Genomic DNA, 15,685 nt, shown 5'->3' on the forward strand with positions numbered 1-15,685 from the left:
GGTCTGCCACCGCTTCCCATAGCCGCCAGGACCAGGCTTCTCCCGGGGGAAACTCGGCCTCAAGCCGGGCTCAGCAAGAGGAGGGAGATTTCTTCACATCCTCCTCCAGTGTGGGCAGAGGCGCTGCCGCCGGTGACCACGTAATTAGACATTATTCCACACACCAGCAGTAGAACTCTTGCCCCGCCGCGAGCAGCAGTGCAGGGAGGTCAGGCCCCTCGGCTCGGGGCATGATCCTTCAGGATTATTCCCACCGAAATCGCTGGGCAGGGCTGTGCGAGGAGGTCGGGGGTTCCTAGCCGGCGTCTGAGGGGGCGGTGGGCCCCCCTCAACACGCTGCCGGGCTTTCCTCACACCAAATCGCTCTGACGAGCAATTGCCCCCATCTTTCCTGCCTTCAGTCCCCGCAGGGACGCTGCCCAGGCGCCACAGCGTGGGTGCAGCGCGGGGGGCCGCGGCGGGACCCGTGGGCGGCGGGGGACCCCCTCCCCCGGCCCCTTCCCGGGGCCCTGCCCGGGCGGCCGTGGGGCCCGCCGGCAGGGTGCGGGGGCAGAGGGGCGGGGGGGCGAGCGGCTGCGGGTGGGCTTCCCCCCGTCGGGGGAGGCTCCGCGGGTGCCCAGCGCCACGGCGGGCGTGGGCGGGCGTCCCCCCCCGGGGGAGCGGAGCCGCCCGGGGCCGGCGTGAGGCAGGACGGCGGGGGGAGGGAACCGCGGGTTGCGGCGCCGCTGCCGTCCCCGCGCAGCGCCGGTGCGCGGCGGCAGGAGCGGGAGCGAGCGCGCGGAGGCACCGCCGGCAGGCCGGCTCCGCCGGGCCGCCCCTCCCCTCCCCTCCCCTCCCCTCCTCTCCCCTCCCCTCCTCTCCCCGGCCGGGCAGCGCGGCCGCCGGACGCCCGCCCGCCGCCGGGCTCCGCGCCTCCCGTCCCGCGGCGGCAGCCCCCCGAGCGCCCGGCGGGGTCGGGCCGTGGGGAAGGCGGGAGCGGCGGGGGCGGGCGGCAGCCGCGGGGGTCGTCGCCATGACGAGCGCGCGTGCCGCCGCCTCCCGCCGCTGAGCGGGGCGGCGCGCGGCCGCTGTCCCTTCAGCACCGCGCGGCCGGCGGGGCCGCCCCCGCCCCCCACCCCACCCCACCCCCCCACCCCCCCCCCCGCCGCCGCCGCCGCCGCCCCCCCGCCACCGGCACCGGCTCCGGCAGCGGCCCCGGCAGCGGCGATGGCGGGCCGGGGCCGGGGGCAGCAGGGCGCGCCGGCGGGCGGCCGCGGCCGCTGATCTCTCAGGTAAGGCGGGCGCGGCGGGGCGCGGAGCGCAGCGGAGCGGAGCGGAGAGGGGCGGCTCCCCCGCGGCGGGGGCCCGAGCGGGGCGGGGGGCGGCGGCGGGGGCTGCGGCCCCTCGGGGGGGGCGCGGCTGGGCGAGCGGCGCCGGGGGAGCGGGGCCCCGGGAGGCGGCGGCGGCGGGCGGGGGGGTCCTCGTCTGGCGGGGCCGGGGCGCGGCGGGAGGGAGGGAAGGGTCGGTGTGTAATGGGGGGCCCCTGGGAGCGACAGCCGCGGCCCGGGGTGCGGGTACGGGCACGGGTACGGGTACGGGCACGGGCACGGGGAGGGATGGGAGCCTGCAGCGGGAACAAAGGAGCCGCCCTCAGTGTCTTCAGCGGGAGGTGGGAGAAAGAATGGGGGGAAAGGGAGAAAAAGAGGGAAAAAGGGAGAAAAAGGGGAAAAGGGAAAACAGGGAAAAGGGGGAAGAAAGAGGGGGCAGAGAGAGAAAAAAAGAAGCAAAAGAAAGAAAGAAACAAGACAGAGAGAAAGAGAAAGAAAGAAGGAAAGAAGGAGGAAAGAAGGAAGGAAGGAGGAAAGAAAGGAAGAAAGAAAGAAGCAAAGAAAGGAAGGGAAGAAGGAAGAAAGAAAGAAAGAGGAAGAAAGAAGGCAAGAAAGAAAAGAAAGAAGGAAAAAAGAGAAGGAAAGAGAGAAAGCGTCAATAGGGGAACATGCTATAGATTTGCTCATTCTGCTGATTTTCTGTGCAATTGCATCCTAGGTTTTCATTCCCTATACACCTTTGGAAGGAGCTCACTATGACAGGGCAGAGTCTGAAGGCTTTATCTGAAGCGAATTTTGAAGACAATGAGATCAGCATCAACGTTGGAGGCTTTAAGAAAAAGATGAGATCCAACACATTATTAAGGTTCCCCGAGACCAGGCTGGGCAAACTGCTGAGCTGCCACTCAAAGGAGTCGATACTGGAGCTCTGCGACGACTATGATGACACGAAGAATGAATTTTATTTTGACAGGAACCCCGAGCTCTTTCCTTACGTGCTACATTTTTATAACACTGGCAAGCTCCATGTGATGGGTGAACTCTGTGTGTTTTCTTTCAGCCAGGAGATTGAATACTGGGGAATCAATGAATTCTTTATAGACTCCTGCTGCAGTTACAGCTACCATGGGAGGAAAATGGAGCCAGACCAAGAGAAATGGGAGGAACAAAGTGACCAGGAAAGTACCACATCTTCTTTTGATGAGATTTTGGCATTCTACAATGATGCCTCTAAATTTGACAAACAACCCTTTGGAAACATCAGGAGGCAGCTCTGGCTCGCTTTGGATAATCCTGGGTACTCAGTCTTAAGCCGAATCTTCAGTGTCCTTTCGATAGTGGTGGTGCTGGGCTCCATCGTGACCATGTGCCTGAACAGCCTTCCAGACTTTCAGATTGTTGACAGCAACGGGAACCCCGAGGAAGACCCTCGCTTTGAAATCGTGGAACATTTTGGTATTGCATGGTTCACTTTTGAACTGGTGGCAAGATTTGCCGTAGCTCCTGACTTTTTAAAATTTTTCAAGCATGCCCTGAATTTGATTGACCTAATGTCTATCCTTCCATTTTATATTACCTTAATTGTCAACTTGGTGGTGGAAAGTAGTCCGACTTTAGCAAATTTAGGCAGGGTTGCACAAGTCCTGAGACTCATGAGGATCTTTCGCATCTTAAAGCTTGCTAGACACTCCACAGGTCTCAGGTCTCTTGGAGCCACTCTGAAATATAGCTACAGAGAAGTGGGGCTTCTTTTACTGTACCTCTCTGTTGGCATCTCCATTTTCTCAGTAGTGGCTTACACCATTGAGAAAGAAGAGAATGAGGGGTTAGCCACCATCCCTGCTTGTTGGTGGTGGGCTACTGTTAGCATGACCACAGTTGGCTACGGGGATGTTGTGCCAGGGAGCACTGCTGGCAAGTTGACGGCATCTGCATGCATCCTAGCCGGTATCCTAGTGGTAGTGCTTCCCATTACACTGATCTTCAATAAATTCTCCCACTTTTACAGGCGTCAGAAGCAGTTAGAGAGTGCCATGAGAAGCTGTGATTTTGGTGATGGCATGAAAGAAGTTCCGTCAGTCAACTTAAGGGACTACTATGCTTATAAAGTTAAATCCCTCATGGCCAGTCTTACCAATATGAGCAGGAGTACCCCCAGTGAGCTGAGCCTGAACGATTCACTGCATTAGTGTACAAGTTTGACAGCAGTTTGCATGAGAGCTATCAAGAGCTGTGTTTATAAATGTTTTCCTATTTGTCTTCTTTTTTCCTAGAGGATAGTGTTGCTGACACTGCACTAACTTTGCACTTGAGAAACTAAAGACATTTCTATTACAAGTTGACAGTTTGCACATTTTCATCCTGTTGCATAGGTACTAACTGCTGACTTTTCCATACAAATGTTACCACTTCCATGACACTAGTGCTAGCGGTATAGTGATGATCTGTTGCTTTGTGCATTTCCTCATCTGAGCAGAGAAATGAACGCACCCAAGTGGAATAAAAATTCTCAGCTGTGAAACGAGTAATGAAAAAATCACCTATCACCTATACTGGTATCTGTACTAGTGTAGGATTTCCCATGCATTTTACAACAGTTTAAAACAGTCACCTGTGAATCACTGACACGGGAACACTTTTCCCTATCTTTCTGACCAGTAATTCTGATTGTCACATGTCTGAAAACACCTCTGAGCTTCACATTTCAACGGAAGTTTGCTTACTCTTGAGCACATGTGTTAAAAACTGGGTGTGGGTGTTCTTGTTCTGAAATGTTATGTATGGTAATATTTTTCAGAAGCTCCTAAGCATAGGCCTACCTCTGCTTCCAAGATTAGGTCAATACTGAGCCCTCTGAAGAAGCCCACCCCTCATTTTCAGATAGCTACATATTCAAAGACTACATTTCCACAAGTGACTCTAGGTATGGAGGCCCATTAAGACACCACAGGTTCCCATTTCCAGAAGTGATCAGCACACAGCTCGGTTCACACAGTGAAGCTGAAGATATATTTCAGTCCATCAAAATGGTTCTGAGATTAGACACACAAAAAACCGTGGGTTTTCAACAATTAGAAGCTCCAGTGAAAAACTTGGATTTGTTTAATGAAGCAAAATATTCCCACATGAACAGTACAGGCAGCATTTTAGGAACTGACATTCATATACTGCAAAAAGACTAATTATAAAGATGCCATATGTGATGCTGAGATATAAAATCTAATTTTATCAGGAAAGCTTGAAAGCAGGTGTTGATGGCAGACAATTCCATTAAGCTTTCTGCCAAGGAAACTGTAAAGCAAAAAAAAACCCCTGTAAGTCACATTTTCCCTCAGAAAGGAACTCACAACTTACAGCTAAGGAAGAGTATAAGGTCCTCAGAAAGAAAAAGATAAGGAGCTTAACACTGCACTCACTGTGGGCAGATCCTCCTACCTGCTTCTGCAACGTAGTCGATTTAAATCCTTTCAAGGGCTGGCCTGTACTTCTTTTTTTTTTTAAAAAAGACACAACAGAGCAGATCATCTGGGTTTCAAGAATAATCATGAATCTGCATAAACTTATTTTTTGAGCGCGCAGCCTCTTCCCTTATGCAATTGTACAGAGATCAAACACTTGTAGCCAACAGCCACTGCTTCCCTCTCTTTATTTTTCTAGGGATCTGTGCTATAAAACTATGGGCATTCAGTGGGGAGAACAGCATTTCTCTTCAGATCCTGCTGCTTTTGCATCCCATTTATTACATATAATGTTGCAATTAATTTTTTTTGGGGGGGAGGTTTACTTGTAAAGACTAAAATAGAAAATAAATTCAAACTAGTTAGAAGAGAAATTAAAATACTACAGCTAAAATTGTCATGTTGGGAAGCCTGGGTTTGTATACCACAACATGGAGTGGCCTAACTGTCAGAATAAAGCAAATATGATACAAATAGGTAATTCCCCTTTTTAGGCTATTAGAGGTTGCTGTCTGGTCTGGATCTTTTATGTTGTTGCTGTATCAGCTCCACCTAAAAACAGAAAGCTGAGCACCCAGGATCAGATTCCTGTATGCCCAGTGATCTATCACAGAACACACACTGTGAAATAACTATTCCCCTCCCCGCCACATCATTTCCCTTGAACACCCTCCCCTCACATCAGTTTGTAGTTGATTTAGGCCATGAAGTGAGAGGGAAACCATCTAACCTTACCAAATAAAACTCTTGGGGATTTCAACATAGCCTGCACAAGTTATAAAGTCAATAGGTAAGACGTTGCTTGCTGTCCCTGAAAATCGAAGAGCCATATGCATGGCCCTGAAGATAGACTTAGATAACCCAAATTAGGTGTCCGAACTGAAACATTTTGATAAGGTGTTTCACTTCTGGAGGGCTGGTTCAAGTTCTCTGCTGGGTCACAGGCATAAATTCAATAGTCCTGTCCCTGCTTCATATTGCATGTGTGTAAACTATCATACACCTACAAACACCCGTCCAAAACACAGCAGAGCACTAGGTTGCCTGTTGGATTGACATACCATGAAAGAAATAAGGGAAGGAAGAGATGGGCTTGTGCAGCACATACACTCCAGTTGGGTTACATGCTGCAAGGGTGGCAAACTCTCCCACTGGTGTCAGGGACACTGCAAGTTCTCACTAGGTCTGTTGGTTGGGAGCCTTCAGAGAATCCAGCTCTAAGCAGTGGTTTTATCTCAGTTGCACAAGCAGTAGATTCACAGAGTTGAAAACCAATGACTTTCAGGGCAGTTATTTGAAGAGACCTGTAAACTTGCCAAAGAGTCACAAATTCCCTCAGCTGTTGCTGGTTTAGCATTGCAAAGGTTGGATCCAAACTTTGCAACACATCATTTCAATAACCTATAGCTTATCTTACGTTCTAGATTTATTATTATTCGTAGGGCTGATGCTCTGTCATTTCTGCAAATATTGAATGGAACGTGTCCAAATTGTGCTTTACTAAAGAAAATGAAATGCCCCAAGGAATTATGACTTTTATTGTACTGGTTGAAAGGAATTTTCATTATTGCTTTTTTATATAAGTGCTTTGGATCAAAGACACTAAATAAATAAAGTACTGAAATTTAATATGTTCTTATTATCATGACAATGACTTTACACAGTACACAGGAATTCCCTTCATAAACTTAACTAACTCCATGTTAAAAGTAGTCAGATTTTTGCTCCCCCCTCCTCCAGAAGAGCATTCCAGAGCTGTGCTGCTCTCCAAGACTTGTGCAACTTTTAGCATAATTTTATTAATGGCTGCTTTGTATCATTTTTTTTCTCATGCTACCACTGTTCTTTAGTGTAAATATTTCATTTTCCTCTTAGTGTTTGCATGTATGGTGTATTTATAGACAGCAACCATATGCCCTTACATGCTTATTTTCACGGGATTATACCTGCCAAGCTTCCTTTTAGTTTTCTTTTTGCAAGTCGTGTTTCCCTGACCATCCTAGGGGATGTAGCTTTTTTTTCAGCATTATTTCTGCATAGATTTAATCTGTTTGAGCCGGCGTTGTACAGTGTTGTACCACTTTGTACAGCAGTTTTAATATTTGCTTATGACAAACAGAATTTGTCACTGAGGAGGATAACAATTGTTCCCATTTAAGTAACGTTGTTGTCTTAGCTCCCCCAAAATATCTAGGTAAGAAAGAATGAGGCACACCTTTCCTGCCATTTTATGAAGTAACCTCTATTCTAGGGCTCAGTCCAGCAAGTGCTGAGAATCCTCATCTCTCCTCAAAAAAAAGTTACAGAAAAATGTTTACACTTGGAAGGAAAAATACAATCTCTCCAAAGCCTCAATAAGGAGAAGAGGTGGTGTACTTTTTGAGTAGTCGGTACTTTTCCTGGACTTCTTAAATAACTGTTTTGTAAGAGCAGGGCATCTTCACGTCTATAAAAGAGCGGGTCAGAAATGAGGGCTGCTTTCTCCGGTGTTTGAAACTTGAAAATTGTTCTGGTCAGAAATCTGCTTACTATGGATGTGCCATGTAACGAAATGCATTGCACTTGGCATGTGCTCCTCCTGCCTTGTGATGCTCACCTTCCTGGCACCAGTGAAAATGCTCCTACTCTCTTCTGGCTGAGAGCTTTGAAGTGCTTAAATGAGGATTATGGTAATATTTCAAACGAGGCAACTTACTTTATTGTTAGAGAATCTTGATTTCTGGTACAAATCTAGGCTATTATGACAGTCAGAGATGTCCTTGAGAAGCAATATGTTATATTATTTTCCTGAGATGTAAAATCCATATATAGATTGTGATTAAGCTTTTTAATGCATGTTCGGATTTTGTATTGCCTGGTTTATTATTCACTTACTTTCATCAGTTGCTAATTCTCTCTTTCCCTGCAGACTATTTTATCCATTTAGAAAGCAGACTGTCTTTTCCTCACATATTATATATAGTGTGAGCTACTTCACATTGCAAACTTAAAAACAAAGAACTTTGCATTTAATTTTCCAACTTTAAAATCTCCAGTATTTGTATCTTTTTGTACAGGACTTTATGAGACTGCAGGGAACTACTGTATCTGGTGCTCTTTGTACTGCATTTCTTGTCCCAGTAGTGTGTAACACACTCAAGAACTTCAGCTTTGTGCCACAAAATGGAAATTAAATGCATAAAGAAGTATATTTCACCAGGGATTAAGAACTGATTTAAGTTTCAGGATATTCTGAGTATGCGTTATAATCAAAGAGAAGCCTGGATCTCATTGTGAGGATAGGTTTCTTTTAATCATATACATCAGGCTACACTTCTATTTTTAGAAATGCTCTTAATTGGGGGGGGACACCCACATTTTTCAGTTGAGCAAATAGCACAAGCTTCTTGTTCTCTACCTCACAGGCTGGGGACTAAGCAATGTACCGACAGCACTTGTAGGTGCTAAATCAACTTGACATGACCTTTCATCTCTTCCAAAACAACCCTCATCCTTAGAGGCCCCAGCTGTGCACATGTAAGCTGCAGAAAGCCCCTGGAGTAACTGCTCTTGCTGTGCTAGTTATCTGTTTCCTTTCGCAATATTCCAGACTTTAATCTACCTTTGATGGTACTTTCAAACAAAATTCAACCCACAGTCACCACTCATACCCCTCGGTGAGGTGTTGTGCCAGAACTATTCTTTTCTCATCATGTTATTCTTCCTTCCCCCCCCCCCCCCCCATTTTATGCACCTGGCTTCCCATTAAGTTACACCAGAAATTATCTTGATCTCCTGTAACTTATTTTCAAGTTGCCCACTATTTAGGCAGGGCTAGAAGAATATTCCCACCCAGTTTCTGAAATGTCCTTTCCTGATTCTGCCTTTTTCCTTTAAAAAAAAAAAAAAAAGAAAAATTAAAAAAAAAAAGATGATGCTTCTCACCTGAGAATAATTTACTGGGTTAACAATGCAACAACAGGCAATACATTATTCAAAGCAACAGTCCTTTGCTTAGTTGATTCAGAGACAGCCATACTGTCTGTGCCTTCAGAGCAATCATTGAGTTTGTTAAGAAACATTACCCTCGTTAAGGATTGTGGATCTCTTCACCTCTCATATATAAAATTATGGATCATCAACTGGAAGAGGTAACCTCCAAACAGTCTAGAAAGTGTTTCCCAAGATAGCGTGACACCACTGGCAAAGGTCTGGCTCTGGTATTTATTTCTCCTGCTAATACAGAGGGTGGAGAATTGTCTCACAGGTGTTGAAACTCAAACTGAGCTCACACTGGACACTGCAGAAATTTGTTTGCCTGACATCGCCTCACCCTTTACACACAACCCTAAATCATTTCAGTCCTCACTTGGATAAATGCATGCATCTGGCTATAGGAGGCAGTGGCACAAATCCAACACTTCAGCTTCACAGAAGTGTAGAAGAAACATCAGCACCTCCCACTCTTTTTTTTTTCCTTTCAGAGTACCAATTTGGCTTCTCACTGATCGCTGTTCAGAAATAAACAGGACTAAGTTTTTCAGGGATTGAACAAAGTCTGCTATAAATCTGCCAATTTCTTCTGTATATCTAAAGCACCCTGAGAGAGCTGCCCATTTTCAGATGCACGGTCCAACACCTGCTTGTGGTCACCCACACGTGCAGGTGCTCTGTGCGGTGCGCAAGTCTGTGTAGTTCTGAGCAGACTATTCCACTGATTACACTGTTGACCCTCAAAGAAAAAATTTAATCACATCTGGAAGATGAGTGGTACTCAAACCTCATGGTTTGCTTACCAGCAGCCACTGCTCTGCCCGTGTTAAGTCCCGTACCTCTTGCTTCACCCTCTCTACCTGTTTGTTGAATCCTGACATGGCTGTTCCTGCAGCCCCCATGACAGATGATGAACGGGTGATGTGGTGGGGTTGTCACATAGCCAAATGAGTGGCTGGAGTTCCTGATTCAGGAATGTCAATCCCACCAACTTTCAGTCGAATGTGTCCTTTTAAATTACTATGCTATTTTTGAAATTCATGTTCTGTCCCATTCTAGGAAATGTTCTGAACAGCAACACCCTAGCATAGCCCCTTTAATGACCAGCCATTTAATTACCAAGTAAAGCCTAATGCATTTCTATTGTACCAGTGCCCAGGCATTCCAGATCAAGGGCTAGCACCTCCGTACATTAGGTTTTCCAGGTACGGCAAAAGATAATACGTCAAAAATGTGGCTTACTTTTGGGAAAAATCCATTCTCTGTGTTGCTTGTTTCTTTCTTCTTTCCATACCAAGGCACAGCTTCTTACTGTCGCTGTTAGTATGATCCTTTCTTAACATTTTGATCCCTACCCTGAAAACCAGAAGGAAGAAGCCCTGGATGTATTTTTCTCTGGGAAGTGGCTCTCGGCATTCCCTGTGGGAGCACGCTTTAAAGAAGACAGCTGAAACCTGGAAAGAGGCCGGTGCCACATGCAAGCACCTGCAGGAAGGGTGGGTCATCCCCATCCAATTCCCCCTTCGGCACCTCCTCCTCTCTTGCGCGGTCAGTGGAGGGGCAAGGCAGGCCCCACAACAGGAACATCTTCAAAGAGCCCCAGTCAGGATGCAGCTCCTTCTCCGATCCTTTCATATGCAGCCTGGCAGGTGAGCTATCAGGTTTGACAGTTGGTTTTTGCATGGGACTTCTCAGCTGTGGTACTGGAAGTGCTTTATAAGTATAGGGCAATTTTGTTTACGCTTTTGGTGGCAAAAATGCACCGAGCCTTCCTTAGACTTCTGTTAGCGAGGGCAGCCCCACTCCCACTCTCACATTCCCCAAGCACAATAAACTGGAACCTCAGTTCCAGTACTGGAGCTCTTGGCAGCACTCCCAGGGCAGTGCAGGGGAGCACAAAGGACACCTCTTCAGGTGAGCTGTTACACAGCACCGGCCCATCCATCAGCACACAAAAATACAAATGTGCTTCCTCACACTTGGCAGGAGCCTCAAAGCACTGAAACCATTTATCATGCCAGGAGATGGGAGTCATGCTGGGAAAAGAAGGTGGCACGTGTTTCTAGGTGCATTTGATTTTCTTAAGAATCCCTTTAGATTCAGAGAGAGGTCAGTCTAGACACACCAAGAATATAGAAGAAAAAGGCTACATGCTTTGACAGAGAGTTAATGTTTCCTGAAACAAGGTGTCTGGGATATCTGACAGTTTTTCTTCCTGAGAAAGCACAACTCAAAAAGAAAAATGCATCTCTCTGTCCTGCTAGAGAACGTGAGGAAAAAAAGCCACAGTGAAAGAAAGATTAGTCTACTTGGATTCTGCGCTTTTTAAATAAAGCATTAATCCTATACAGTCCAGAAAAGAAGAATAAACCTGAACAGAAAGCAAAGCTGCAGGTGGAAGAGTGTTCAGATTCTCTGCTTACCAATTGCACAGGACAGCCATGTCTTGCATGGTTTCATTTAGAGGTCTGGACCAAACATCCGAGGCCAGCTTCCCAAAGTTTAGATTCCCAAATTTTTAAGCATGGCTAGGGGTGTTAGGTGTATCCTCCCCTCACTCAGGTCAGCAACAGGGAGCTCTACGACTTGAAGTTGGCTGCCTTACGGTATTTTGGGGGGAGGTGAGTAAGCAAGTATTAGGAAAGTAAGGCCACACAGCTTGTGTCACTTGCTGTGCTGAGGGGACGTGGCCGCTGTTTGGGTCTGCAGGACAGTGCACGTTCAGCCCTGAGCAGCTTCATTTCCACTGATCAGGACAGAAGCTGGAAAGCGGCTCAGAAACACAGCAGTGCTCGCTTCTTAAATACGACTGAATTGTCGTTCCACGTTCTAGAGCAAAGAGCTGAACTAAACACTTTAGTTCAGCATCTGTCTACAAAATAAAGTATTAGTCAAACACTTTGCCAATGAGACTTCCTCCTACTTCAGCTGCAAAATGGGACCTAACTGTTGTGCTTTTTTTGGAGGCAGTAACTGTAGATAAGTGCTATGAGATGTATAAAAATTGTGTCAGCTGATGGGCTGAATAAATCAATGTTAACAACATTTAAAAGGCTTCAAACTTATACACACTGTTGGAATAGATCTGCATTAATTGTTGGGATGCAGGGCTACTGTATTGCTGATTCTATGATCCTAGAAATCCTCAATTACTTATTTATTCCAATAATTACGTATTTGGGGGATGTTTAATCATCTGGGTGTCAACAAAAGAGTTACGATTACACTAACTAGGGAGAAAAAGGTTTATCGAGTCTAATACAATGCTATTGCCATCAATTTCAGCCACATTGTGGAATATAAACAGCCCAAAAAGCTAATGTATTTCTACAAAAGCTCAGCAATCAGTGGTGGATGAGCTTCCTTCACAGGAAAGGTTGCTGAAAAAAATACAACAGGCACATAGTCCATCAACTTTTTCTAGCACGGACCCATAGTGGGTTACCAAATTACTTTTGGTTGGTTTAGAGTTTCTAACGGGATGAGAGAGACTCTTGGAATGAGTCAGAGCAATATTTCATCTGCATTTACTGAAATACTGAACCAGTACTTACTGCAATGGAGACTTCTGTTCACTTTTCAGAGGTATATCGCGTTTGGATTAAGCAATTATACATTTATATAAATCAGTGCAGTGTTAAATATTAATACAGTCACCTCATTATTTTCTGGATGGTCTCAAGAACTTTATTCTGTAAAGATCAACTAACAGGAGAAACAAACCAAAACTTTTCCCAGATTTTAGACTCAGAAAAATTAATTGTATTTATAAGTACAGAGTTTGATTTGTTTCTGCATTTTTTAATACAAAACACTTTGAAAAATTCTAGTCTTCTGTAGTTTCAGCAGGGAAAATTGGTAGATGACAAATATGACTTATCTACAGACTGAAACAAGGCCTGCATTTTAAAAAGAATCTCATGCTTTTGGATATGGTTGCTAAGAAAAATGGTATCTCTGCTTAATCCTTCTTTAAATAATCTCTGACCTCCATAATCTCTGGACTATGACACCTGTGTTCACGTGCGATGAGAGATCAAAAGGACGCCTCTTGCTGTTAAGCCTGCATACCCCATTGTACTGTAATAAAAATGAAGTATCAATTGATGCATCACACTAAAGGCTTAGTGTCAGATAAATCCAATCAAAAGCTTTTGGTCTCTCCCTTTGATGTATTGGCTGCGAGTTTTTCCTTAACAGTAACCATGCAGGCTTTGGAAGCCCAGGAGGAGTGCAAAGCAGCAGAAAGATCTGAAGAGGGGAAAAAGTAGCGTTATAAACACTTGAGGGCCACAGCCATCCTCCCATGCATCGGTCCTCTTGGTGACACCAAGGGAACGAAAGGACGAAAAAGAAGTAGAGGGGCTGTGTTCGTGTGTGTGCCTGCGCACACCTGTGTACAGCAACAGAAAGATTTCACCGGTCAGCTCCGAATACCGGCCCTGAGGGGAGAATCGGGACTAGGAGGGCTTCGCTTCCCTCTGGGAGTTGGGTAGGGAGAGATACTGTGATATAAAATACCTGTCCCTAGAAGAAATATCCACAGGGAGAAGAGTCCAGGTCTTTAGTAAAGAACATATGGTTTAATTGACAGAGAAAAATATACCCAGCTACATTAGCATGTGGCCACGTATATTTACAAATTTATTTCTGAAGTTGTGACACCTAAAGAAAAAAATTTTGAAGGTCGCTGGGGTCTGCAGTACACGAGTAAATACCATTAACATTTTCCCCCATTGTGACAGACAGAAAACCAGCATTTGAGCCCAGAATCAGATTAGTTTAATTCTTTCCAATGTTTTCCTGCTGGCTGGCTCCAGGCAGCTCCCTGCTTACTGCCCGGTTTATCCCCTCTGACTTTTCTGTGGCCTTTAGGAAGGCCTGTTTGCACTGAATGAGTACCAGCACCAGGCGAGAACTCTGGCCGTTTGCCTACAGCACATGAAAACTCCCTGCTCCCACCGTCACTTCCAGCAAAGCTAAGCCTAGTGCCTGCAGTAAGAACTTGGGAGGCTGAGGGATAGCGCCACGGGACTAAGGAATGTCCTGGCACAGGGCATGGAACCATCGTTAGCTGATGCCATTACACAGACTCTTCTACCACACCGAGATAATTTCCTGAGGGCCGCTAAACGTCTTTTATACATCAATATAAAAATGGACACAAGGAACTTTTTCCTTTCCAAGGGTTAAATGTGACTTTCAGATACAGCTTGGTGTGGGCAGGCCTGCATCTGCATGGGGGGCTATGGCCATGCTGCAGTCCTGCCAGCAAAGCAAAGTTGCATCAGAAGCCATTTGCCGCCGCAGCCTGGCCTCGTCCCCGAGACAAGGAGCTGGCTCTTGCAAGGCTTCCTACACCACAGGTACTGGCTTGAGCATGGTGCTACCCTCACGCTGACCAACAGCTTCCAGATTCACGCTAAGTGTCTCAATAGCAAAGCGCTACCCACTGCTTCACGTGGCTTCCTCACGCTTTGCAGGAGCCTCAGCGCCTCCACCACAGCAGGGGAGGGAGAGGAGGAGGAGGGTAGGAGGGGGACAGTGGTTCCCAGCAGGGCACAACACTTACGCGACCTCCTGAGTAGGTGTACAGCTCATTCAGCCCTCTTGATAAAACCCCCTCCACCCATACCTGCCCGGGGCTAGAGCATGGAAAGTCTCTCCATGCAGGGACAAACATCTGCAGTCAAAACCCTCCATGACCCCAGAAAGGAGTGCGGGAGGAAAGGAGGAGAAAACACCACCCTTTCAGTGACTTTGACTGGGTTTTTCTTCTGCGTTTATTAACTTGGCACTGCTATGGTATGTTTCCATATATAAAATTTTAAAAAATTAAAACTTTTATCTTTAAAAGTGGTAACTGAATAAATAAAGCACAAATATAGGAGAGAACAAACATGAATGGAAGAAAATCAGATGTGAAACGGTGACGTAGAACAGTAAGTTACATAGATGGCTACCTGATTAGCTTTTGTCAGCCAACCCTTTTTTTTCTCACATCCATACTTAGCCTCATAAGCCACCTGGCCAGGTGCAAATGCCATATGCTTTTTCTTTTCTCTCCAAATAAGTTATTTTTTTAATGATCTCTTTCCTCCTGTTTCTGTGACAAATATAGCTCTTCTCTAACCCAGAAGACTCTCTAAGGCCTAGTGAAAAAGCATGAATCTATCCTGAGGAATTTGTGAGGCAAGCAATGGAAAAAAGTACCTAGTAACTAGTCTGTCTGGGACTAACAAATATTCTGAAAGAGAAAGATTTGGTTAGAATCTGAACATCCCATATTTTCAAATGAAGGGAAGACAGGACAGCCGAGGCTTTACTTCAGTGATCTCTGAATAGGAGAATAAAAGCGGTTGCTGACATTTGCCTTTGTGCCCAATGTCCCAAGAACACTTGGCTCAGGGGATGCTCTTGACACAGGCAGTGGGATTGAGTGCACCCTTAGCAAGTTTGCAGACGACACCAAGCTGAGTGGTGCTGTTGACATGCCAGGAGGACAAGATGACATCCAGAGGGACCTGGACAAGCTGGAGAGGTGGGCCTCTGTGAACCTCATGAGGTTCAACAAGGCCAAGTGCAAGGTCCTGCACCTGGGACGGGGCAACCCCCGGTATCAGTACAGGCTGGGGGATGAAGGGATTGAGAGCAGCCCTGCAGAGAAGGGCCTTGAGGGTACTGATGGGAGAAAAGCTGGACATGAGCCAACAATGTGCGCTTGCAGCCCAGAAAGCCAACCGTATCCTGGGCTGCATCAAAAGCAGCGTGGCCAGCAGGTCGAGGGAGGTGATTCTGCCCCTCTGCTCTGCTCTGGTGAGACCTCATCTGGAGCACTGCGTCCAGCTCTGGGGCCCTCAGCACAAGGACAGGGACCTGCTGGAGTGGGTCCAGAGGAGGGCCACCAAAATGATCCGAGGGCTGGAGCACCTCTCCTCCAAGGCCAGG

General features: G+C 46.7%; 1 protein-coding gene across 1 annotated transcript; it reads left to right on the plus strand.

The window, feature by feature from the left end:
* Nucleotides 1-2,062: 2,062 nt before the first annotated feature.
* KCNS2 (potassium voltage-gated channel modifier subfamily S member 2) lies at nt 2,063-3,496 on the plus strand. Its single transcript, XM_009485268.2, has one exon. The coding sequence runs from the start codon at nt 2,063-2,065 to the stop codon at nt 3,494-3,496; it is 1,434 nt and encodes a 477-aa protein (XP_009483543.1).
* The last annotated feature ends 12,189 nt before the right edge of the window (nt 3,497-15,685 follow it).

Source organism: Pelecanus crispus, chromosome 2 (assembly GCF_030463565.1).
Source record: "Pelecanus crispus isolate bPelCri1 chromosome 2, bPelCri1.pri, whole genome shotgun sequence".
NCBI lineage: Eukaryota > Metazoa > Chordata > Aves > Pelecaniformes > Pelecanidae > Pelecanus > Pelecanus crispus.